This window comes from Danio rerio, chromosome 15 (assembly GCF_052040795.2).
Source record: "Danio rerio strain M-AB ecotype USA chromosome 15, GRCz13ab, whole genome shotgun sequence".
Lineage (NCBI taxonomy): Eukaryota > Metazoa > Chordata > Actinopteri > Cypriniformes > Danionidae > Danio > Danio rerio.
Genome location: NC_141035.1, coordinates 14,208,937 through 14,236,643, shown reverse-complemented (window position 1 = coordinate 14,236,643; position 27,707 = coordinate 14,208,937). Strand labels below are relative to the sequence as shown.

Below are 27,707 nucleotides of genomic sequence, written 5' to 3'. Positions count from 1 at the left end.
TTTAACAAACAAAAACACTTACTTGTAGCTTACAACTTCTGCTTTGAGGAGATTTTAACCGAATCCAGCACTGAACTGGGAGAGATTCTGGAGCTGTTTTGTCAAATCATGCTTGCTGAGTATTTTATAATTCTCTGGAAGATAATTAATATTGAACTCAAGGCACTTCTGTCTTTGTGTCGTGTCCTTTAGAAGCCCAAATACAGAAACAGATGAAGCTCTGTGGAAACAGCAGCGTTTAGACGCATTTTTAAGCTTCATCTCTGCTATAACGTTACAGTGCTTCTGGCCACGGCCCTTACCTGAATGCTCAATGTGGGATGCGCAGTAAACAAACTTATGATGTCACAGGGGGCGGAAGTATTTTTTTGTAGTCCCCAAAATTCGTTCATTGTAGGCTTTGCTAAGCTAACTCTGTAAAAACCAAGGTCTTCCTTTGCATTGAACTTAGAACTTTTTACATTCAGAGATTTTGTTTATGTTCACACAGCTACATTACACATTAACTAAAGTTTAAAATATGAGATCGTAGTCTCCCCTTTAAGCACGCTAATTATAAAGATAAAGATAAGGACGTAGTTTCAAAAATTGTTCTGAATATTAAACCACTTTCAGAATGATTTTTTTCAACTTATAAATGATAAAACACTGACAAGCCAGTCAGAATCCATTGAAACATAAAGGGTTTATGCAATTTAAATTTGCTTTCTATTAAGCCCTCTTTGAAAAAAATATTTAAAGACGATTATTTATCATCTCTTATCATTACTTATCATGACTTATAACTGTTAAAAACATTATAAAAATTTTACATCTGGTATCCAGTACTAGTTTTGCCGTCTTTGTGTTGGCTTCTAGAAAATGCTCGGGGGAGGATAGTTTGTGTTGTTTTATTCCAATACTGCGATTGCTAAATTCAACTTTTGACTCAATAGATTTTACAAGCTGGATTTACTGGTTGAATGCACTAGAAATCTAGCACACTAAGGATATCTGTTGGCTACAGGGGGATAATGCAGAAAGAAAGGCTCTTATGCTTTGACTCAAGGGATAGTATCCAACGAAACAAAAAAAAAAAAGGCATTAAATTAACTTAGACTCAAGGAAAAAGAGCAAAGCATTCAAATAAAATTAAAAAAAAATGGTACCACTTTATAATAACTACACACTATGAATCATTTACTAAGCATTGGCATCTGGTGAATTCAATATTTGATAAGCATTAACTCTAAATTAGTGTAGGTGTTAATAAGCAGTTTATAACTGCAGCTACAAATGTTGTATTTTTAACTTTCAAGCACATTTATAACGTGCTTAATAGTTGTATTTCCATACTTTGTTAATGATTATTTTTTTAATACTAAATTAAGCATTATGTTATTCACAAACCATTTTTATTTAAAAGAAAAATGTGATTATTAAGATCATTCAGAATGAGTTAGTAAATGATTAATAAACTATTCAAAATAACATGTATGATGTTTTTTTGTTAAGGCATATATTAATGGTTATTATGTATGTTAATAAATGCTTTATTAGCTCAACTTCATGCAGTTTTGTGACCTAATCTAAAGTGAGGACTATTCATGCTTTATGAAACCCTTATAAATGACAATTAAGGCTTTTTATCAGCTAAACAATAATCTTTGCAATCTTATCTAAAAAGTAAAATTACTGTAAAGTTTAAATACTGCAAAATAACAAAAGTTTCAAAATTTAACATATATATACAAAATAATTTAACGGTCACACTTTACAATAAGGTTCATAATGTTAATTAATGCATTTACTAACAAGAACAAATAAATGAACAATACATTTACTACTGTTTTTGTTCATGTTAGTTAACGTTAGTTAATGAAAATACAGTAGTTCATTGTTAGTTCATGTTAACTCATGTTGTAATAACTAATGTTAAAAAGCATGGACTTGGATATTAATAATGCATTAGTAAATGTTCCATTATGATTAATAAATGCTGTACATTTGTTGTTCATGATTAGTTCATGTTAGTAAATGCATTAACTAATGAACCTTATTGTTAAGTGTTACCGTATAAAGTGTTAACAAAAAATCTTTTGGGTCAGGTTTGTTTTGACTTGGATTCAACCATTTTCTGGTATCAGAACACTGTTGTACATTGGCTAAACCGCTAAACAAGCATTTTTTGTGCAGTATTTTGATATAAAAACAGCTTATTCACAAATCAGACACAATACAGTTTAACCAGGCATTAATATGTAATGTTACAATGTCAGTATTTTCAGAACAAGTAATTAGCATTGACATAAATTAGGCTTATTTATAAATGTTTTAAAAAAAGAAGACTTTTTTTCCCTATTGACACCTGCACTATGGAGTCTTTTGCAGTCATGGTGTCAAGAGTTCATCAAATAATAATAAAATCACTATGATCCAGATATATACAGTTGGCTACTTTTAAAAAGTCAATTCAGTTATTTAGATCAAAGAGATTGAAACAATGTTTGTCAGATTGTTGGTTCAACTGGTTGCCACTTAGATCCCTTCTACAAAATTATTTTCAAGTTCATATAAACCCACTCCTGAATGGATATGTACAGCAATTACAAATAAGTAGCATTACTAGGCTCCAATCTTCTTTCTAAGTCCTAAGAATTCTAAGTCCTAACAGCAGTTGGTCATTCTTGTCGTCCGTTTAGAATCAACTAGTTGGCTTCTTGTGGCGTTCCTTGTCTTGTTTTTCCAGCAGAAAAACTTCATGTCTTCTCTCACTCCGTTACTGGCCAAAACATAGAGCACTGGGTCCACCACACTGTTCAGGCTAGACAGCGCAAGGGAGCAAGTGAAGGGTATATACATCTTTTGTTCAATGATGCAGCTTTGTTTATCTCCCACAGTAAAGAAGGCAATGGATCGTACCATCAGGAGTATGTGGTATGGTGCAAAACAGAAGGAGAAAATACCAATGACTCCCATAGACAGAAGCTTCACTTTGCGCTTGCCTTGATCGTCAACCCCTCTGCTTTGCTGTACCTTGGTAGGGATCAAGCAGTAGCAGACCGTTATAACAATAAGCGGCAAGAAAAATCCAATTCCGACTCGTATCAGGTTAAACATTGCAATGCGTTCCGTCATTGGGAAGGTCTCATAGCACCTCTGTTCACTGTCATCTAGTGGATCGGACAGCTTGTCCAGATAAAGAACCAAAGAGTGCAATGTCATGACAAAAATGTAGACCAGTCCACAAATGATCCAGGCATAACGCTGCCGGCGGAAGGCTTGGACTCGCAGTGGGAAGGTGATGGCCAGGCAGCGATCGATGGAGATCCAACAAAGCAGAAAGATGCTGATGTAAAGGTTGGAGTAGTAAAAGAAACCTGCCAGGCTACAGAGCTCCTGGCCAAATGTCCATCTGTGGTTGTTGTTGAAATAATAAATCCACAGAGGCATAGTGAGGATGTACAGTAGATCAGAGATGGACAGGCTAAATAGGTAAATCCCAAGAACATTCTTTCTGTAGATCTGCTGAATTATGGGACCAATGGTGACCAGGTTAAACAGCAGCCCCAGGATGAAGGCGACAATGTACATGGACATCAGCAGGTGACCTGATAATGAGTTCATGATCACACATGAGTTGTTTGAGTTGGATGTTGCGTTCATGGTCATCTGTGAACAAAAAAATAAATGCAATTCAGGTAATGATGAATTTGTTACAGTTATTGAGGTGGCATGGCAGGCAAAATGACAAGGGCTAAAGACCTTGAACAGTCAAAGTGAGGGTTTGAGGTTTATTCAAACAGCTGCATTAGATCAAGGCACAGATTTGAATCAACATTTATATTATATGAAGTGAATGCACATTCCTTACTTTATGTATTTTTAATAGAGGCTCATTCTAAAAAATGTAGCCCTATATGTGAAGAGTTCAAATGCAAAACCCTCTAAATTCATCAGACCTTTTTTCTTGTAAATGAGAATTTTCTATCAGGCTCCTATAATTAGGTGTGGAAGTTTATTTTTATAAGTAATGATGAGGTTATTAGCTAGTAAATAAAATACCTTGTCACTTTAGAAAATTCTTTGTTTTTTAACAAGGTAAATTTTCTTTTGCATCAAAACTAGCTAAATCCATCATTGTTCTTATGCAAAAACATCTAAATCCAACTATTGGAACAAGACAGTGTATTTGATTTAAAAAAATCACTATATATGCAAATAGAAATTATTTTACCAAACATAAAACGCATTACACAAACCCCCTAAACCTTAAAATATATAAATCTGTCAAGTAAGTGGCGGTTCATTCTGCTGTAATAAACCAGGGACAAAGCAGAAGGAAAATTAATAAATTAAATCTGTCAAGTAAGTGCGTAAATCAATAACATTAAAAATGACATTAATTAAATCTTAACAATCTGTTGTTATATCTGATATTTGGGATTTAGATTTAATGTAAGTAGAGCAATGTAAACATTGTAAGCTAAGCTTGTTAGATTCAAATGTGTAAAACATTGTGAAACATCAATATCTGTGCATTGTCTTTTAATATAAAAAGCTTATCAGATGTATAAAAATTATGAAGTAGGAGAAATAATATTTAGTTTTATACATTATACATTTTTTTAAATAATTAAATTAGCTAATAAAACAGAAGATCTACTGGACAAAAAGGGGATGTCCCTCAGACAATTTAGAAGCTGTCATTCATTCATTCATTCATTCATTCATTCATTCATTCATTCATTCTCACCATATTTAAGTTCTTAGACCCTTTTTCGTCTCTTGTTTATCTTTATAGCATCCACATGGAATAAAAGAACGGCATCTTAACTCTGTCTTTTGTGAAATGAAGTTGCCATTTAATGTAAAGTATATCCAATTCATTCAACATGACAAGGATGATCGAGTCCGGTGAAAAACGGTTCCAGAAAGCAGGTAAGACAAAAACAAAAGCTAAGAATTAAAATAAACAAGTAAATAACAAGGTGAGAATGTGGTCAAATCTAAAAACATTATTTTTCTGGATTGCTTTTTTAAACTAAATTTAGAGAAGAGGGTGGGCTGTGTTTTTTAAAACACTATTGCTTCAATTTAGAGAAGGGGGAGGGTGAGCAAAATTAGTCGGTTGGTCAGTCAATCAGTCGGCAGCGACCTCTGGTAGATTTCAGTAAGAACAGCAGGCATGAATGGCACTCGCAAGAGAAATTTGAGATGCGAAAAAGTGTACATTGGTCTCTAGTGGATTCGCAAAAAAAAAAAAAAAAAACTGCCCCAACTAGGGATGATTTTATGGGGCACTGTCAATGCTCAAAACCATTAGATTAGAGCACTGTCAATTTCGCATTGCTCAATGCCTTTGGATTAGAGTGTCAATGCTCGACAGCACTGTTTTAGAGTTCTGTCAATCTTACAATGCTCAACAGCATTGGATTAAAGCGCTGTTAATGATGATTGCCATTGGATTAAAGTGCTGTCAGTTTTAAAGCTAAAATCTAGGAGAAGCACGCTTTCACAAGATGCAGACTACTTCTTTTTGCTCATTGTAAGTAAGGAATTATAATTACAGGCCTAAAAATATTGAAATACTTTAATGCATATTGAAAGCTCCAGGGCGACATGGTCGCACAGTGGTTAGCACAGTCGCCTCACAGCAAGAAGGTCGCTGGTTTGAGTTCCGGCTGTGTCAGTTGGCATTTCTGTGTGGAGTTGGCATGTTCACCCCATGTTTGTGTGAGTTTCCTCTGGGTGCTCCAGTTTCCCCGCAGTCCAAAGACATGAGGTATAGGTGAATTGAATAAACTTAATTGGCCGTGTGTGTGTGAATGAGTGTGTATGGATGTTTCCCAGTACTGGATTGCAGGTGAAAGGACATGTTGTGTATAAAACATATGCTACAGGAGTTGGTGGTTTATTCCTCTGTGGTGACTTCTGATGAATAAAGGGACTAAGCCAAAGGAAAATACGAATGTATGAACGAATGAATGAATGAATGAATAATTAAACGAACGAATGAACGAACGAACGAACGAACGAGCGAGCGAGCGAGCGAGCGTATGAATGAATAAATGCATGAATGAATGAATGCTCCAGTATGTGCTAAAAGTAATTCAGCTGTGATGCAGCAGGACCTCTTAAAATAGAAGTTGTTGTTTATAAGATTAAATTGTTTTTATTTTGTTTATAAGATGAATAGCATGCCATGCCAAATAGTCTCTAGTAATTTGGTAAAGGTAAACTGTGCAATGTGGTGCTTTAATAATGTTATCATTCAGACACTTTTAACATGCGGAATAGTTAATGTATTGAAAAATCAAACATTTTTGCATGGTAGTCTTATATATTGTATTGTTTTAATTTGCAATATCCATGAAAAGCTTGATTAGATTAAAATATGCCTATTATGTCTTAAAATTTAAATACTTTTAGCATGGGCACCCCTTGACTGGTTCTTGTGCCACCCAAATGTTAAAAATCCAAGAATCGCCCCCGACTCCTACCCTGAACCAGCAAATTAAGATCTTCAGAAGCCCTTGATAATTACAAACATTTGTGTTTGATTGGAGTTTGAGCTTAACTCTGCAGGCAGCTGGATCTCCATTAACAGTTTTGGACTCTCCATCCTATTAGTTATTATTTTTAGTATTTTTACAGCAGTAGGAATTTTGAATACTGCTCCTTGAGGGCCAGATTTTACTTCACACTCACCTGAATTATCATACTACCTTACTATACACTATGAGAAAAACGGTATGTGACCCAAAAACTTCCTTCAATTCACAGTATCTGAAAAACAGTGAAGTATCCTGAAAAAACCCAGTGTGTATCCAATGGCCACTTTACTGTCCCATGGGGCCTCAGAAGAGAATTTAGATGAAAGTAAAGTGTTGCAACTGATGCAGACATGTCATGCTAATGACAACCTGGCAGATCTATTACATTTAAATTCCATTTAAACTACTTGTATTTAGACTATATACATTAATAATGTGTATTTTTGTTCAGTTGCATATATACTAACTGACCCTGAGATGTAATGAACTAAAACACCTGATAAAAAGTTCCTGTAACCTTACAATAATTTGTTTGTAGCTGGTATAAAGTACTGTCTTAAAGACAGATCTTTAGGTGAACATTCTAGTAATCCCAGTTATGAGTCATGACAGGATTCAGGTGTGTGTTTGTAATCACGGGGGACCTTGAACTGGTGTGTAAATGCAGTACATGATGGGATATGTCGTTTATGTGAATGACGGAGCGTTCTCCAGCAATCAGTTAAGGCTACATCGCTAATGATCACAACATTATGAAGCTGCAGGCCCGGAGACCAGGCTGTGAATACTGATGCCCAAATAAAGTAAAGTGAATTGGACACCATATTGTCAGAGGGCACTGTCTTTCGGATTAGACATCAAACCGAGTTCCTGACTCTGTGGTCATTAAAAATCTCATGGTACTTCTTATAAAGAGTAGGCCAGATTCCCTTCTTTGGCCCTTACCCATCATGATCTCCCAATCATCTCCATCCACTGAATTGGCCTTATGTGGTGAGCGCACAGTCACCATTGTCCTGTGGCTGCTGTTGCAACATCCAAGTGAAAGCTGCACACTGGTGGTGGTGTGGAGAGACCCCTCTCATGATTGTTAAGCTCTTTGGGTGTATGGCCATACACAATAAATGCACTATGTACTGTTCAAGTATGTAATGCAATGTGTCTTCATGATTTCAGATCATGAGAGCCAGATTAGAAGGTTCAGTTGTGTTTAATTGGGAATTTCATCATGCTAGAGTAAAACTATGATACACTGATGGTGTTAAAACCGTATCCTGGCAACTTCTGCATCAACAACAATCAACAGTAACGATGTCTAGCCAAGTTTAACCGCAAAACAGTGAAATGAGAGCTCAAAATGTAAAAAAAAATAGGTCAGTGGTTTACCTCTACTGTATGTCACATGTTAATGTAGTATGGTATATGGCACCTGCAGTGTTTAGCCCCAACTTGCACCTGTTTTAGGCTTTGGTCATATTGTTCTTAATTTCAATGTAATAAACACCTAAAATTCTGCCTATTAATAGTTGTTAAGTTAGCAGTTAGGTCTAGGTGTAAGGTGGGATTAGGGATGTAGAATAAGATCATGCAGAAAAGTATTAATAAACAGCATTAATAAACAGCAAAAACTAAAGTGTTTTTGAGGGCTAACTAGTACACCTACAGTAAGACCTTGGTTCAGTATTTTGAGTAGGAAAAAAAAGCCATGCCATATTCATGAGTGAAGTAGAGATAACCCATTAAACTTTGTGTTAAGCTTTGAACTTTCATTTAGTTACATTGTGCTTAAATTGTCTAGACGTAGTTGCTGTTGTTTGTTACTGATGCAGATGTTGCCATGATGCACAATACTGATGTTTTTCGTCTTTTACGTATCCTGGAGCATTTCATGCGCTCATTTTAAATGTCTTGTTGTAATGGCATATGTGAAAATTAATCATTTGAAAGTGTGGCTCCGACCACATGCTGATTAACTACTCTATACTTACAAGTGAAAGTATGCATATTGCACATCAGGCAGGATACCAAAACTGCTCTTGCTTACGTACCTAACTAAAAACATTTCCGGGCTCTGCAAGGTGCAGAATATTTGTGGTTACAGTGAGAACAAAACAACACGTCAAAGAATGACTTCATTTTGGTAAAAGTGTATCAAACAACCAAGCAAAGACAAACAGCACTTAATTGTGAAAGTATCTCACATTTGTTGCATTATTACATTATGAATCACGCTGAGTATTGTATTATATAACCAAACACATAAATAGCTTTATTACAATGCATGAAAAGAAAATTGTATACACCTTTTCACTCTACTAAAATGGAAGTTCTCAAGGTTAAAAAGTCATACTTATCAAAATAAAAGCTTTTTAGAAGCTTGCCAATTAATACAAAACAAAATGTGTAACAAAATGTCAGCTTCATGATTATATGAGAAAATAAGCATATAAAAGCATATATACATGCATCTAAAGAGTATAGCCCAGGCATCAGATCAAAGGTATGAAGATAATCCGTTAAACTTTGCACGCAGGACTCTTTCCTTTGCTATATATTATTACATGATATGTTGTTGATGTTAAAGGCAAAATGTCACACTTGGAGTTAAACTTAATTTCACGGTCGAGCAAACATGTTTTTTTTTTTTTTTTTAACCAGCTGGGAAAGAAACCTTTTGTGTAATGTGCTTGGACTAAGTGGGTTTATAAAGGATTTGTCCCTCGACTTACTTTTATTTTATTATCATTTTTTGTGTTTTTTTTTTCCCAACTGCTTCTGCCTGGACTGATCTTGTAGTCGTCAAGATATGTAGACAGGGCCTTTACATGTGTTCATATGCTGCACGTTTATTATATCTGTTCACATGTGAGTGATAAGACATGCACTGTCTGAAAGATGCTATTGATAAAGCCGCACAATTTCCAAAAATAAATAAAAAGAAGATATTATGTAAGGTTCATGTCTGCAGTTTCACAGCCAGACACTGCAGCTCCTTTATCACTGCCTGCACTTATTCCCTCGAGTCTCCTTTACTCCCTGGAGTCCATCCTAAATGCTATTGCTCATCTTGTTTTTAACCTTTGAAAAGTCTTTTTTTGCTTGCTGCCAGTCTCTGCTCGAATTCAATTCAATATAGAGTTGCCGTCTTAGACAGCTGCCTGTCTGCACATGAAGGGTTCGGAGAGCCTCGATTCTTGCTCTTCAGTGCAAGACCTGTGTGGAAAGTAAACAGCTAAACCACAGTCCAGTAAAGAGCTTCACATATCTTCAGGACCGTATTGCTAACATATGACTAATAATATTTTTATGTTGTTTTCAACCCAAGTTCATTCTGATTATGTACCCCTATATACATTTTTGGAGAGAGCAAAAAATGTCCCAGGAGCGACGTTTTTTTTTTTTTTCCTACAGTTTTTGTATGCTTTTCCAAATTTCTCTCGCGAGTGCAATTCACGACAATCTCACAAGACTGTTTTCATGTAAATCCACCAGAGGCGCTGTTGACTATCACATTGCTGACTGACTCACCGACAGATCCCTGCACTATCCCCCTTTCCTAAACCCATCCAATAGTATTTTGAAAAGCACCTATTGACCCACCCACCCCCTTCCCTAAACCCAACCGCAGTGTTTTGAAAAGCAATTCAGAAAAAGTAAATCCCTCACCTGATTTTTACCATGTTTTTAGATTTTTTCACACCATATTATTTACTTGTTTATTTTATTTTTTGGCTTCTCTTTTACACCGGACTTAAACCTTGTCATTGCGGTCAACTTTGTTCTCAAATTCGCCAACGTACATGTCGAGCTAACCGGACAAAATGGTAACATCGTAAAGCTGTCCCCATACAGGTAAGTGGTCAGTTGGTAAGTGAGAAAAGGAATGGTGTACTGCCCTATAGTTTTGTATGAAAAACAGAATGCAGCCATATGTAGCTCAGACTACATCATTCGCTGGCTAAATAATATTGGTTGTTTTTGAGGCTACTTTCACACATCGAAAACGTTGGACAGCTTTAAAACAAACCTACCATATTTTACTTCATTTTAGTGTCTGTGAACTAATATTGAAGTTGACCGGCATCAACTTCTGGATTGCTTACATACAACATTAAATAGTTAATCGTTAATATTCAGTGACAATACAATAATATAATAAGTCCCATAACAGAGCCTTGTGGAACCCCTCTGCTAAGTTAATTTATTCATTCATTCATTCATTCATTCATTCTTTCTTTCTTTTCGGCTTATTCCCTTTAATAATCTGGGGTCGCCATAGTGGAATGAACTGCCAACTTGTCCATCATTTGTTTTGTGCAGCGGATCTCCTTCCAGCTGCAACCCATCATTGGGAAACACCCATACACTCATAAATTCACATACAGTATGAACAATTTAGCTTACCCAAATCACCTATAACGCATGTCTTTGGACTGAAACTGGAGCACCCAGAGGAAACCCACACGAACACGGGGAGAAAATGCAAACTCCACACAGAAATGCCAACTGACCCAGCTGAGGCTCGAGTCAGCGACCTTCTTGCTGTGAGATGATAGCGCTACCCACTGCGCCACCGCACCACCCTGCCAAGTTCCTGCAAAACCTCAAATAACTTATTAATAAAGTCATCTGGAATGGTTAAGAAAGAGTTCTTGCAGGACTCCCAGAGTTTATCAAGATTCTTTGGATTCATCTTCAATGTCTCCTCCTCCATCTTTATCCAGACATGCTCAATAATGTTCATGTTTGATGACTGGGCTGGCCAATCCTGGAGCACCTTGACCTTCTTTGCGTTCAGGCCCCCTTGATGTACAGGTTGAAGTATGAGGAGCGCTATCCTGCTGAAGAGTTTCCTTCTCCTGTGGGTTGTAATGTAATGGGCAGCACAAATGTCTCAAGCTGTTGATGATGCCATCTACTCTGCAGATGTCTTACATGCTCCCATACTGAATGTAAACCCAAACCATGATTTTTCCTTCACCAAACTTGACTGATTTTTATGGGAACCCTGGGTCCATACAGGTTTCAATATGTCTTCTGCAGTATTTGTGATGATTGGGATGCAGTTCAAACTTCTGCCACTTTTCCAAATTGTCAACTAGAAGTCAATTGATTATTTGTTGCTCTTACAGCTGAGATTAACGACAAGACCTTTCAGGTAGTGTAGTGTGTTTATGATTATGGTAATGAATTAAAATAAAACCTGTTTGCAACATCAGGCGGCATAATGGACTGAATTACGTACTGCTAAATTAACTGAAAGTGGCTGACAGCAAAGTCTTCACATTTAGCCATGCATTAGTGTGGCCACTCTTACATGAAATAAAAAATACAATATTTACATCTGTTTACATCCAGTTTGAATAATCTCTAACGATACAGAAATAGTTTGATGGCACTATCAAATAAATAAATAAATAAATAAATAAATACTTAACTAGTCTTTGGTATTTCCAAAATATCAAATAAAATATAAAAAAATAAATGTACTTGAACGTTTCATGTTTGGAATTAAGCAACATTTGCTTAACTAGCATAATACGTAAGTTTATTTGTTGATTACTTTTTACAATGTCATTTTACTTGGTGTAGCATGGAATTAACCAACTCTGTATGGTTTACGTATAGTTTACTTATATACACATAACAACAGAGTTAGTGATGAACTTGAACAGAAGGAACATTACACTATTATTCATAAATGGGGACGTTGTGGTGATAGTCACAGATTTTCGATTCCTAGGTGTCCACATTATGGAAGATCTGGCTTTGAGCAAAACGTAAAAGAGCTGGTAAAGAAGGCACAGCTGAGACTATACTCTCTGAGGGTCCTTGAAAAGAATGTCATCCCCCAGAAACAACTGGTATCCATGTTGTAGCACTGTATAGAGTGCATTGTGACATGCTGTATGTTTGTATTCTAGCTGCACAGAAAAAAGAGCTCCAGAGGATAATTAACTGTGCACAGAATGGAGGAACTTTACAATTCTCACTGTCACAATGAAGCCAGTATCATCCTAAACGATCTGTCCCTTCACTCTAATTTTGAGATGTTACCATAAGGCAGACAGTATAGAAGAATCAAAAAACATGAACAAATAGAAGTTTTTATAGAGCAGTACAAGCACTAAACGCACGATCAGATTCTCTGGGAGAATTAATTATGTTTTGCAATGTATTGCGTAAAATATTGTGCAATATCTGTATATTTATGTGCAATATATGTATAACTTGTGCAATAACTTTTATTTCCCATAAAGCTTATGTTTTCTTTTTTATTTACTGTTTGTGCATTTTGTGTAACATGCAAAGCACTATTTTTGTTGGACTTCCCACATACTCAAAAAGCAATAAAAATGTTCTATTCTATTCTATTCTATTCTATTCTATTCTATTCTATTCTATTCTATTCTATTCTATTCGCACATAGATCTCAACACACAATGGTAACACTCAATATTATTTAATTGCATTTTTTGAAGGTTTATTTAGCATAGTAATACCCTAGTTTTGCTTAAAATATTGCAATGCACACAATATGGGTGACATATCAAAAGAGAACAAATTGTTGGTCTTAATAGTGCATCTGAGTAATAGAGCAAGTTTTGTGATGTATCAAGAGCCACAGTATCCGTGGTAATGTCAGCATTCCACCACAAAGGACAAACCACATCCAACAGGAGTAACTGTGGACGCAAGAGTAGGCTGTCTGAAAGGGATGTCCGGGTGCTAACGTGGATTGTATCCAAAAAAAAAAACATTAAACCACAGCTGCCCAACTCACCCAGCTGCAGAATGTGCAACCCAATACCCCTGTTTTCCACCTGTTGATGATCCACAGGGTTAATATACGTACATGGCCCGGCTCCCATGTATATTGAAAAACATAGCCAAACATTTGGTCACTCGTGCCTATACTTAACATTGGTTTCAATCGTGCCAGTAGTGAAAGTTACAGTTAGTAGTAGAGTTACAGTGTGGAGAAACCCCAAAGAAGCATACCAGCCGGACTGTTACATGCTCAGAGTGAAGCATGAGGGGGGGATCAGTAATGGTTTGGGCTGCAATATCATGGCATTCCCTAGGGCCAATACTTGTGCTAAATGGGAGTGCCTCTGCCAAGGACTACCAAACTCTTCTGGAGGACCATGTGCCCCCAATAGTATAAACAGTGTATCCTGAAGGCGGCGTCATTTATCAGGATGATAAGACACCAACACACACAGCAAGACTGATGACAAGGTGGTTGATCAAAGTTAAGTTGAACATCTCCTTTGGCCTGTACAGTGACCAGAACTAAATATTATTGAGCCACTTTGGGCTGTTTTGGAGAAGTGATTCGGCAAAGTTTTCTTCCACCAGCATCATAGTAATCTGGCCACTATTTTGTAAGAGGAATGGCTTAAATTACCTCTGGCCACTGTGCAGAACTTGTATCTTTGATTGCCAATATGAATTGATGCTGTATTGGCCACAAAAGGAGGCTCTACACAACACAAATCAATTACTGTAGTCTAAAACAAGCTTTTCAGTTTCATTGTGCGTTCGAACTGAATTGTATTTCACTGAAAGTAGATTATCTAACAGTACTGCTTCTTACAAATACACTAAAGTACACTACAAGTGCACGTTCAATAATACAAAGAGGCCACACAATGTTTTTGTGGACTAAAAATCAAGAAATGACAAAAACAATACAGTCCTGTAAATAAAAAAACATCTAAGTTTATCTAAGTAGCATCACCAGCCTTTTTTAATGCAGTGTATTCACAGACCTTGAAATCTTAATGGCCTGCTCCTCAATCCGCTAACAATATCAAACACAGGCTCACTAACAGCATTAGCTGCTATAGCAATTTGCCGACCAGCAGCACGTCACGCTTAAATCCAATTCAGCTCTAACTGACCGACACTTTTCAAGCGATGTGCGCAATTCACCCTGCCCGTGCAAAACAGAGGAAAAATCAATAGCTGGGTAACATGAGCACACACTCACAAAGCTTCAAAGAAGACTTACAATTAGATTGAGCTAGAAAATACACAACAGTCCCACATACAAGGCAACACAGCCTCCCCCTCAGCACTGCTGTGAATGACGATTGAATAACAAAGAATAAATGGATATTCTTCAGTTCCTCTCAAGGGTTATTTGGGTAAGTGATGATAAAGATGTGTTGTGATTCACTCACTGTGAACTCTATGCAAATCATACTGGCATTTCGCAATGTGCCAGGCTGTTCCGCTTTGGTTATTTTTATTTAATTTACGTCATAAACCAAGGCGAGAAGATGTGGTGTGGTCTGCCCTTTGGAGATTAGACAAAAATGCAGAAATGTGCATCACGTTACCAAAGAGAAACTATGTTAGACTGAATGCTATTTAAAATGTTTAAATGGATAATATATGTATAAATAATATTTATGATTGTCACATTCATTTTTTCCATGCACCTTTCATACAACAACGTAACTCGCAGCTGAATTACCATAGTATGATGCATCATTTGGGAAAAGAACTATGTAGTGACGAGTGTTTCTCAAAACCTGTAGTTTCTCTGTCGCAGATCTATCGCTTGAACCATGTTAGTTATAATGTAAAGTGCCCATAATGATGCTCTTAACTGGGTGGAGTTACTACTTCTTTAGGGAAAAACCCATAATTTCTTTGTACAAATGATATTGTTTTACACACACATGCATTTAAAATAAAATCCAATATTAGATTTGGTAAAAGCATGCACTCGCTTTCCATATTAACTGAAATATATGTAAATGGCACATAGGGTGTATGTTTTTGTTTTACTAATATTATTGAGAAGTTAAACATTACGTAATCTATTCTAATACATGTCACTTACATAAGCTAACACCATTCTAATATCATGTATAAATCATAAAACATAAATGAATAATGAGGCTATTTATTATAAAATGAAATGTATTATTCATTATTTATATATGTATAATACTCTAATAATAATATTAATGGTAATAATATTAATAATAATAAAAAAATAATAATAATGATAATGATAATTGATAAAAATATTATTTATCATTCATTCATTTTCTTTTCAGCTTAGTCCCTTTATTAATCCGGGGTCCCCACAGCGAAATGAACTGCCAACTTATCCAGCATGTTTTTGTGCAGCGGATGACCTTCCAGCCGCAACCCATCTCTGGGAAACATCCACAGACTCATTCACACACACCCATACACAACATACAATTTAGCCTACCCAATTCACCTGTACCTCATGTCTTTGGACTGTGGAGGAAACCGAAGCACCCAGAAACCCACGCGAACGCAGGGAGAACATGCTAACATGCTAAGCCAAGGCTCGAACCTGCGACCCAGTGACCTTTTTGCTGTGAGGTGACAGCACTCAAATAAAATATAATAAATAAAACTAAATGCAAAAGTTTCCATTAAAATATTGCCATAAATAGAATCATCCACTGTCAAATAAATGTTTATAAATAAACAAGCGTTAGCAGCAACTTAACCCAAATTATTGCACTTAAGTAGAATATTTTAGTCATAGAAATTCTTAAATGTATTTACATACACCTATATAAATAAACTTGCCTGGCCTGGCCTTGCAAATGTTCAAAATATTACAGCACTTCTTCAAGTTCCAGTTGTCAGATTTGGGGGGTTTCAGTCACATAGCAGAGATTAAAAATACAAACAGAAACCAAAAAAAATAATACAAACTAAAACCACATGATTCAAACCACAACAGGGACTCTACCTTCATAGGAAAATCATAGGTACTTTAATATAAAATCTTCCAGCTCAGAAAGTTTGACATCAAAATCCCAAAAATTGGATCTTGTGAGCAATGAATCATAGTTTCTGCTCACTTCCTAAAGTATGTTTTACTTTGTAGTATTTATTTGTACTGAAATAACACGCTTTACTTAACTGCAATTGATTAACAAACGAAAGTTGAAATTAAAGGCAAATACTTTACATGTGCTTGAATATTTAAATCAGTGCATTACAATATTTTTTTTTCTTTGAAAGATATGGTTTTTTATATATATATATATATATATATATATATATATATATATATATATATATATATATATATATATATATATATATATATATATATATATATATATATATATATATATATAGGGCTGTTGTACACTGCACTGGTTTTGTTTGAGATTTTTTGATTGGGAATGTGTGAGGAGAATAAATAAAATAGCCTGCTCTATAGACCAGCTAAGAGGAGGTCTAAAGTTCAGCGCAGAATGCGTCAATCATGTGCATCCTTAAACATTGCTTCATACACACAGGATGTACAGCAATATGCAAATATCTTTACAAGTGAAAAAATAATTCAAGTAATGAAATATTACAAAAATTATGATTTTCTACTAAAAATATAAAAACCACTACCTTTATGCCCTCTTCATCTCTGGGGGCTTTTTCAGTTTATTCATGACAATTTCCTTTGTGCATTGTTATTTTTATCATTATTATTACTTAATATGTGCATATTTATATTTTTTCATTGAAAACAAGCTTAGATTAGTCCACTTGTCACGTTATTGGCTCTAAATAAAACAAATCTTTGTGCTTAACAAATGAAATTAGTTATGTTAGCTAATTAATGTCTTTGCGTACAACATGTTTCTTTATCCACGAAAGATAATAAAAGTGAAAGTAAAAAATGAGGAGGCTCATTCTTGCGTTACAGATATTCTGTTTAACTGTTTTCTTGCTAGTGAAGTGCTCAGTTTTTCCACTTACAAAGTCCTGTTAGGTCATGTAAATAGCAAATGTGCTATGGCACGACGCAACTGACTCTTGAAGGGAACGGGAGATAAGACACTGATTGGTTTATTCTTAAAACACACCGATAACCAGGGCTTGACATTAACTTTTTTGATCACCAGCCACTGTGGCTAGTAGATTACCAACATTACTAGCCACTCGCCATTTTCATTAACCACAATTTTGTTGTTTGGAAAATATATTTTATATGAATAAATGTGACTTTGACATGCTAAAATCACTTGATTAAGATGTTGTGTTATGTCCACACGCCTACTCTTTCATTTCACTTTTTGTGTGTATTGGGTATGAGCTTGCTCACTGTGCATGAGCAAATGGGTTTTGTCGCATTACAATAAGTTTTTATTTCACATGACTTTTTAGGTCTCAAAATTAAGAATTTACAAAATTTATCTCTTACCACACGAAAAATAAATATTTCTTTGCCACAAATTTTAAATGTATCAAAACAAGCAAAAGTATAGCTGCACATGTACTTTTTCTTCAACAAAATTTGGCTTTATTTAAAAAAATATTACGTTTAAAAAGATCTATTGTTATGTATCTAAAATATGCACAGTAGTCTGTCCTTACTAAAGGTCCCAGATCATCAGTTAACTACACATAAATGGGGAGTTAATCTCCTATAAAAACAATGTTATTGTAAAGGATGATAATTAAACTATATTAACAAAAATAACTGTAAGCAAAAGAAAGCAGGTAAAAACGTACCATAAGTGATAATGAAAGGATGATCACGTGCACATAGTTAATGTTGGGCCTGTTAATAATTTGTTCAAAGAATAATTAAAACGAAAGCAGTGATTGCTGCTGCTTATAAAAGGATGTATATTTTTTCCAATCTTGAACTCTTGAAAGCAGCAGGACTATGGGTGCCCGAGCATTTATTCTATTCTATGTCAAGGAGAACTGATCGCACCAGTTGCGCTTCCTCCACACATAGTTGTTTCGTGCAAGTAAATGGGAGCGTGCGGTTTTTAACAGTTGCGCGCTGGTTCTCTATTCTAAGATCACATTTTGGGCCAGCCTTATTGTCGAACCCTGCTTTAAGAAAACTACAATGAAAATAATGTAAAAAAAAATTTCCAACCAGCTAAAGTGGCTAGTGGCAGCAGCTATCTTACCTGCAAGAGCTGAAATCTACCCGCATTTGGCAGGTTGGCTGGTGTTAATGTAAAGCCCTGCCTATAACTCATTCAGAGAATAAGCTCAACCCTGTTAGACCATGCACCGCGGCGCAAAGTGGATTTTTCCGTCGTTAAAGGGCCATGAAACCTCCTCGTTTCAGCAGGGTGTTTTCACACCTCTACTTTGGAAAAAGTCAGAAAAGTGGGCGTGTCCAGCTCTGTTTAGAGGGGAGTGTCGGAGGAACTAAAGTGGGATGGTGTGGGAGTGTCTATTTGGGCACGCGCGAGTTTCAGAGTCAAAATACACACAGGAGAAAGAGATGGTGTTTAACCTACATGGACATCTGTAGTCGAATTATTTGCCAAATTATTAAATGTTGGACTTTAACTGCAGTTTGGCTCTTTCATTCAGGGAATTCATTCATGCCTCTTGCGACAAACGAGATATTTGATTGGAGGAACTGCTCTAAGCGTGTATTTTTCATGCAATGTTTGATACCGCACGGCGAATGAGAGAAAAAAAAACCTCCGCATTTCCCGGAAACTTAGATGCACACGGCAGGTAGTGTCAGAAAGCCGCGTGTGTTATTCCGGTCACAAAATGCGGTGCTAACATTTCTGCACTCAGTGCAATAGTTAACTTAATTCGATACGAACAAACTGAATAAACAAAGAGCACTGGTCGCTCACTTACCAAATCTGTAGAGACAGACAATCACCAGCAACTAGAGCCACGTCTATATGGAGAGAATACTACAAGCGAATCCAGATTTCAGCGTTTGCAGATGAGAACAGCTCTCAGGTAAACAATAATCCCCCTTAGACACGTAAGTTATTGTTGTCGAGCGTCGCGTACACTGTTAATCCACACATGATCCAGATAAGCTCTCACAGAGAGAAAATGAAAACGAAACTTAACGGCAGCAAACTATAAAAGCAACACTTCACGCTTGTTTTGCCAACACAACGTGGCGTCTTTGTGGTGTAAGCACGGTGACACAAATGAATATTAATGAAGTTGCACAATAGAGCGTGCTGATTGGTTTGAACCAAGCCTTACTCATGCATTAATGTATCACACTGTAAGACGTAATAAGACTCACTCTGGCACAGACGCCCAGTCTGCACGCTGGAATACACGCTATTATGTCATGACCGTGACGCAGCTTCAAAAATTCGTTTCAAACAGGAAGTACGAATTAGCTTGAAATAACGCAAAAACAACCAATTTACAATTTTTAGTGAAATATAGGTGTCCTAATAGTGTTTTTAGCAGTGTGGGACACATATACGACTGTCAACAGCTCAAAAAATGTGTTTTGGTGTTTCGTGACCCTTTAAAATAGCAAAAGTGGATTCGGACACACTCTTAATGTTTTTGCGCCCTGCGCTTTGGACTTTTATTCACAAAGCTAACTTTTCTCCATCTGTTCTTTTACGCAGCATTAAGCTTATAACTGAAAAAACAACAGGTTTTGTTGGATTAAATCGCAACGCTCACTTATATCCATCTGTTCTTTGTGCAGCACTCAATAAATAAAAAAAAAAACTGTCTTTGTCAAATTGAATTGCGATTCTTACTTATCTCCATATATTCTGATGTGGAAAGTTTGCTTAACAGCTCGCCTTGTATGGTGTCATACTAGGGATGTAGAGCAGTGAAGGATGGTTCAAGCAATAAGTTTGGGTTTCGGGCAATATTATTTTATCCGCCTTTGGTGGATTTGTCAAGATAAAAGGTAGCCATGAGTATTATATTTCATGCTATATTTCACATGTATTTCATGGTTTGCTAAAACATTGCACGTATTTCCAATGAGCTTGGGTTGAAAAATTTGAATGAAGCGAATTTATTTTGAACCATGATCAAAACGGACTGGAGCTACCTGTGCATTAAATTATTTTATTGCACACCTTCCAGCCAATCAGAATCAAGAATTTAAACAGATCATGAAATAAACAGTATACAAATTAAAGTAAACGACAGGTGTATATTTAGCACAATTAATCAGCTTGTCTTTTGCCATGCCTATCTGCAGCTGCTGAAAAACATTAAAAAACAGTTAACATTTGGTGCGCCCTCAGCTGAACAGATGTTGTTGATTTCACTATCAAATTGCCTGTTCTGGCTTCAATAATGGACCATGAGAGAGTGTGCACTACTGTATTACTTTTAAAAACCCGAATACATTTTAGTCTTTGTTCAGACTGGAAATATATGGCACAACATGGGATTCTTCAGTCAGCAGTTACTGTACAGTGCTGATAAACAAATAATCAATTTTAATGGACAGTTCCTTTCCATTTCCTTGCCCTGAGCTTATGTAATGTGTTTACACTGCTTCGTTCTTGTTTTGCTATTGTAATTACAGGTTTAATGAGTGCCCCTGAGAGCTGCCGAGACACAGGCTGGTGGTCTGGAGAGAAGAACGGTGGTCCACTCCTCCTGTCAGCCCCTCTGAATGGCATAATCGCTCCCTAACCGACTCCCATCCTGAGGCAACAGCTCACTCAATCTGCAGGAGAATGATGTAAGTGCAGGACAAAACTGACTACCCGGGACACCAGTGTCTTCATCTTGCATCATTTTGGTTTCAGGGTTTTGTCAATTCAGTTATTACTTCCGTTAAATTAAGGAAGTCATATACAGTATAGTATGACCTAAAAAGCATCTGTTTGTGCATTGAGAATGTTGAATAATCATAAAAAGCAAATGAACTTGCATCTTTTTTTAACAAGTTAAGCACTTGTTCACACGTATCTAAAACACGGTGCACTTTAGAACAGGGTAATATGGTACAGTACATAAAGAATGACTTATTAATATGAAAACTAAACATCACTTTATTTTGAACTAATGAGGAGTTACTGCATGTGCTAATCATGAACTAACTACAACATGAGTTTATGTGTGAATAAAGGCTACCTTAATTACTTGTTAGTACATGATTGTTAATTATTGTATTAAGTTTAAGCTAAATGTCACCATCATGAACTCATGAGCTGTTGATGTAAAATTATGTGGTGACTTTACCTGGAAAGGCACATCACAATTAACTCATCCTTAACTACTCATAAATTCCTTTGTTTAAACTCTTCTGTTGATGTTGACAGAACACTTTTCGGTGAGAGTTATTTTGATGGTCGATTTGAGTATTAGTATTAATACTAGTATTAGTGATACAGGCATTCAACAGACATTTAACTGACTATAAGAAACTTTGCAAGTACGTCAACTTACACTAACTAACTCTAACCCCAACCTAACAGTCTACTAACAATCTAATGAAAATTAGTTGCAATGTAACTTAAACTCAACAAACAGACCATCAAAATAAAGTGTGACCCACTTTTCTATGGTTATTTGGTGTAAACGCACTAGACAGATGTGCATAAAGAGTTCATGAGTCTTTATGAATGGGTTAATGGTAATGTGCCCCTCCAAGCAAAGTCATAAGTTCACAATGGTTAAATGAAGCATAAACTAATGTGGTAATTAATACATTAATTAACAAACAAGCATGAACTAACTAAGTATTAACTTATGTGACTCATGTTGTTAAAGTTAGTTCAGGATTAGCGCATGCATATTTATATATTAACACATCATTTTTCATGTACTGTTAATGAAAAGCATTACCAGTAATATCTGGTGTATATTTATCAAAATACAGATTAATTTATTGTATATTAAAATATGTATATTTAAACACATCAACAGTCAAGTCTTTAATTTCTTCAATTCACTCTACATACAAATTGGCATCATCAATCTCTTGTGAAGTTTTAATCCTTTTAAAAATATTTCACAAGTGCTTTTTAATAGAGAGATGTATATGTTTAAACATAATTGTTTTGATAACTCATTTCTAATAACTCTTTTTTTTGTATTTGCCCTGATGATGTTATATAATATATTACAAGTTATCTTCCAAGATACTAGTAAAATCATTGAGCAAATTAGGTTTCTTTATGTAAACTTGGCAAGCTAGGTTAATCAGACAAGTCATTGAATAACAGTAGTTTATTAGCCAACTGAAATTGTACAGACCAAAAATTTGGACACACTTTCTGAAATTTGAAAATTGCAGATTCACACTGAAGGCATCAAAACTATGAATTAACACATGTGGAATTATATACATAACAAAGTGTGAAACAACTGCAAATATATCAAATTCTAGGTTTTTCAAAGTAGCCACTTTTTGCTTTGATTACTGCTTTGTACACCCTTGGCATTCTCTTGATGAGCTATAAGAGGTAGTCACCTGACACACAGAGTTCTAGCAGCAGACACATCTCTTAAACAACTGTTAAGAGGAGAATGTGTGAATCAGGCCTTCATGGTAGAATATCGGCTAGGAAACCACTGCTAAGGACAGGCAACAAGCAGAACTTGTTTGGGCTAAAGAACACAAGGAATGTACATTACACCATTGGAAATCTGTGTTTTGGTCTCATGAGTCCAAATTTGAGATCTGTGGTTCCAACCACTGTGTCTTTGTGCGATGCAGAAAAGGTGAATGAATGGACTCTACATGCCTGGTTCCCATTGTGAAGCATAGAGGAGGAAGTGTGATGGTGTGGGGGTGCTTTACTGGTGATACTGTTGGGGATTTCTTCAAAATTGAAGGCATACTGAACCAGCATGGCTACCACAGCATCTTGCAGCGTCATGCTATTCCAACTGCGTTTAGTTCGACCATTATTTATTTTCCAACAGAACAATGATTTCTGAAGGATCATGTGACTCTGGGGACTGGAGTAATAAAGCTGAAAATTCATTTTTAAAATTACTGGAATAAATGATCAAATTTACTTATAAACTACTTTTGAACAGTTATTTTATAGGGCAACAACATTTTACAATTTTACAATTTGTACTGTATTTTTTAAATAAATCCAGCATTGGTCAGCAGGATAAGCTCATTTTAAAACATTTAAAAATCCTACTGACCCCAAACTTTTGACTGGTAGTGACATACAGTGGGTGACACATCAAAAGGATCATTGCCATCACGTGTGAGACTACCGCCGCACACAAATATAAGGAAGCAAATAATAACTCTAAAAACTGTTTTTATTTCTGCTAATCAGCAACGTAATGAGAATTAAAAAATCTAATCAGAAAAACTGTGAAAATAGCATTTGGCAAATACGTGAAATAGGTGAATAATTTTGCTTTCAGCTGTATAGTTAGCAGTGTATAGCTACAGTAATGTTAACAAATGAGTGCGTGCAACGTATAAGTAAAAAACAAACAAACAAAAAAACAAGTGACACTTATTGTATGTATGAACTTTGTATAAAGAAACAGTTTGGGGATATTTTTGTGCTACCAAGAGTATGTATTTTAAAGAATATCACCAATCAGAAAAAAACTTGATGTCCACTAATAAGAATATAGTGTAAATATAATATAATTTCTGTGGTGACCCCATATTAAAAAAGGGTATAGGCCAAAAAGAAAATGAATAAACAAATTTAAATAGTCTGATAAATCTTACTAGATATGACAACTGATTTAATAGTGGTATCATGGCCTGGAGACCCAACTTCAAGAATATATATATATATATATATATATATATATATATATATATATATATATATATATATATATATATATATATATATATATATATATATATATATTTTTTTTTTTTTTTTTTTTTTTTTTTTTTAATAATACATTATTCCAGGTTACATATATCAATCTGATTACCATCTTATTCCATCCTGTTTACTTTTATGTACTATTCTGTTAAATATTAATTATTAATAGCTCATAATTAAGTAAACATCCTTTTAAGGAGTGAACTCTTCAAATGTACATTTCCTGCACTTCACCATGTGATTTGTTCAGAATTCCAGTAAGAGAATTTAATCATGTTACAGCATCATTTTGCACAAGCATAAGCTCAATATTGAATATAGAAACATCAAATAATTTGATCAAAATGATGAACGTTGTAGATTAAATATATATTGTAGCCCTTTTTAAAATTTATTTTATAGTCCTGTTCAGCACTTACTATGTACTTATATATAGTCATTACATGAACTGGTTAATACCAAGGGACTTTTCCCTAAATCTACCCTTGAACATAACCTTTACTATTGTCGTCATCGTGTAGAACAAAGTTTTTTTCTTTGACACGTTAAAGTGTAACTAATATCATGATACACTGTAAAACCCAACAGTCAACTTTATAAAATGAAATGAGTGTAGTTAACTTAAAACTGACTGAAAGTTAATTTTACTCATTTGGAGAGAGTTTTGAACTCAGTGTTGAAGGTAATGAGTTAAATAAATACCTCGATACTTAAATGGAGCAAGTTCATAGTACTCATATAGATTAGTTTTTAAACTCAAATGGTTGTTTGTAGCAATCATTTCCTCAAATGGTTTGAGTTATCTTAAATCATTGGGTTTTACAGTACTCAGGTGGTTTGAGTTATTTTCATTTATTGGATTTTACTTTGCTCAAATTGCTTAATTTACTCAAATGGATTAAGTTTACAGCACTTATTAGGATTAGTTTTTGAACTTAAATGGTTTGTTGTAATCGGTTTCCTCAAATGACTTGGGTTACCTTAACTCTTTGGGTTTTACAGTGAATCAAATAGCTCTCTCTACTCTGTTACTCTGTTACCAAAATCTATTGATTTAACCCAAAACATGGTATTTTAAATTTAAATTTGCCTGCTCATTTGTCCTCCTCATGATTTTCAGTCAAGTTTTCCGCAGTTTTGACTGTTTAAGCTTAACCCAATTCAATCAACTTAATATAGATTATGTATGTTTAGGGAGCATGTTTAAAAGTCAACTTAAATTTGAAGAGAATGACTTTCAGTCATAAATCCGACTGTAAATCAGTAATTTGGGTCTTTATTATACATTCAAAAATGACTTTTGCTGATTGCTTAAACTACTTTTTTTTAATGAGTTGAAATAACACAATTCTTAATTTTTTTTTACGAGACAACTTGCTTTATGTTCAATCCACTTAAAAATGATTAAGTTAAGGTGACACTGTGACTCAGTGGTTAGCACTGTCATTTCACAGCAAGAAGGTTGCTGGTTCAAGTCCCGGCTGGGCCAGTTGGCATTTCTCTGTTACCAAAATGTATTGATTTCAACCAAAATTTAGTTGTTGATTTATTTATTTTTTTTTCAAAATACAACAAATTTATCAACTCTCATCCACCATCACGTTTTTCTGTCAAGTGGATATTTTAGAAGATACTAAAGTTTGTTTTGACTGTTTAAGCTTAAAACAATTCAACTAACTTGATAGAGACTATGTATGTTTAGGGAGCATCTGTAAAGTTCAGCGCAAATTTAAAGAGATTAACTTTCATTAAAAAATCTGACAGTAAATTGTTTATCTAGGTCAGGGGTCACCAATCTCAGTCATGGAGGGCCGGTGTCCCTGCAGGGTTTAGCTCCAACTTGCCTCAACACACCTGCCTGGATGTTTCAAGTATACCTAGCAAGACCTTGATTAGCTTGTTCAGGTGTATTTGATTAGGGTTGGAGCTAAAATGTGCAGGACACCGGCCATCCAGGAACAAGTTTGGTGACCACTGATCTAGGTCTTCATTCAACCCAGGCTCATTCTGATTATGGACATATACATTACCTACAGTACATATACAATCTAGATTTCTGAAGAGAGCAACATACACCCCAGGAGCTACGATTTTTGTTTCCGCAAATCTGCCAGAGGCCGCTGTGTACGCTTTTTCAGATCTCAAATTTCTTTCTCGAGTGCCATTCATGTCTGCAATTCTCAATTAAATCCACCATCCTCCTTCCCTAAAACCAACCAATAGTGTTTTTCAAAGCACCGATTGACCCGCCCATCCCCTTCCCTAAACCCAGCTGCAGTGTTTTTAAAGCAATCCAGAAAAAAAAGCCCTTACGACATTCTGATTTTTACCACATTTTTACCCTGTTATTTCATTTTTTTTTTTTTTTTTTTTTTGGTTTCTGTTTTTTGTCTTACTCGCTTTCTGGATCAGTTCTTCTCTGGACTCGAACCCTGTTGTTGCAGTCAACTCCTCTCTGCATCTCAAGTCTTTTGACATATGTGTGGAGCTACAGGCCAAACTGATAACTGTGGAAAAGCTGTCCATATGGAGGCAAGCGGTCATCTTGTAAGCAAGAAAAGGAACAGCATCATTCCACCCCATATCATTAATTTTACAGACGAAATGCCGCCAAATGTAGCTCTGGCAACAAATCTGCATTCTCCAGTAATGTATTCAGGGACTTTTACTGATTGTTTGAACTTCTTATTTAAAATGAGTTTATATTTTTTTTGGGGGGAAAACTATTGCTTCATGTTCATCCCATTTAAATTTGTAAACAATTATTAAGGGAATCAATTTGTGTTGGGATAACGTGATGGAATTGTGTGGGACCCGGCATTTTTTACAGTGCAGCTGACATTATGACTGTAGTCTCTTCACATTATATTGTGGTATATTATAACTTTAATTCTTGAAATGTCCATTAATTTTGAGATTGCTACTTAATGGTGCATAAGGACCCCGGCAGGATTGTCACAGTTACTAGTAATTTTGCGCCCACTCTACTGACACATTTTACTCTGAACACTTAAAATAGAGCAAAAACAACTTTTGAGTAAAAAAATATATAACTGTGTGTACGTGGTAATTGTATTACTGAATGCCCAAAATGCATTTTACTGCTATAAACATTTAAGCTTTAAGACTCAACAGCTGAGTTACTATCTATAGCACAGGAAACAAACAACCATGTCCATTCTCAGATCGGTCGCACACACCCATTCTTCATAAATTATAATAAACAGCTTCGAAAAAGCAAAAATAACTCTCACCTGCAAAAGAACAGAGTGAATAACGGAATCTTCTCCAACAAGCACAGGCTAGAGTCCACAAAACCCCAACCACTTCAGTTTCCCAGAAGCTGCTCAAGCCCAGTTCCAGTTACTTGTCCTCTGGGAAAAGTGGCACAGCTGAGATTTCCAGACTTGAAGAGGGTGTCATGCACTTCAATAATGCTTCATGCCCAGAGATGATCAAATGTGACCCTGTGAGAGCAGGTTCGGCCGCTGCACTTCGCACTGAGAGGATGGAGACGAGATGAATTGAGAGAGAGAGAGGAAGAAAGGGGTGGAGAGATAAAACCTCTCTCGCACATGTTTGTCTTCAGAAAGAGTCTAGACTAGAACTCTTT

General features: G+C 35.6%; 1 protein-coding gene across 1 annotated transcript; it reads right to left on the bottom strand.

Moving 5' to 3' along the window:
• Nucleotides 1-411: 411 nt before the first annotated feature.
• Nucleotides 412-27,610, bottom strand: gpr184 (G protein-coupled receptor 184). The gene is given in 2 exon segments (NM_001309853.3): nucleotides 412-3,651; nucleotides 27,349-27,610. A coding segment is annotated over 1 exon segment (1,005 nt). The 5' UTR covers nucleotides 27,349-27,610; the 3' UTR covers nucleotides 412-2,646.
• Nucleotides 27,611-27,707: the final 97 nt, after the last annotated feature.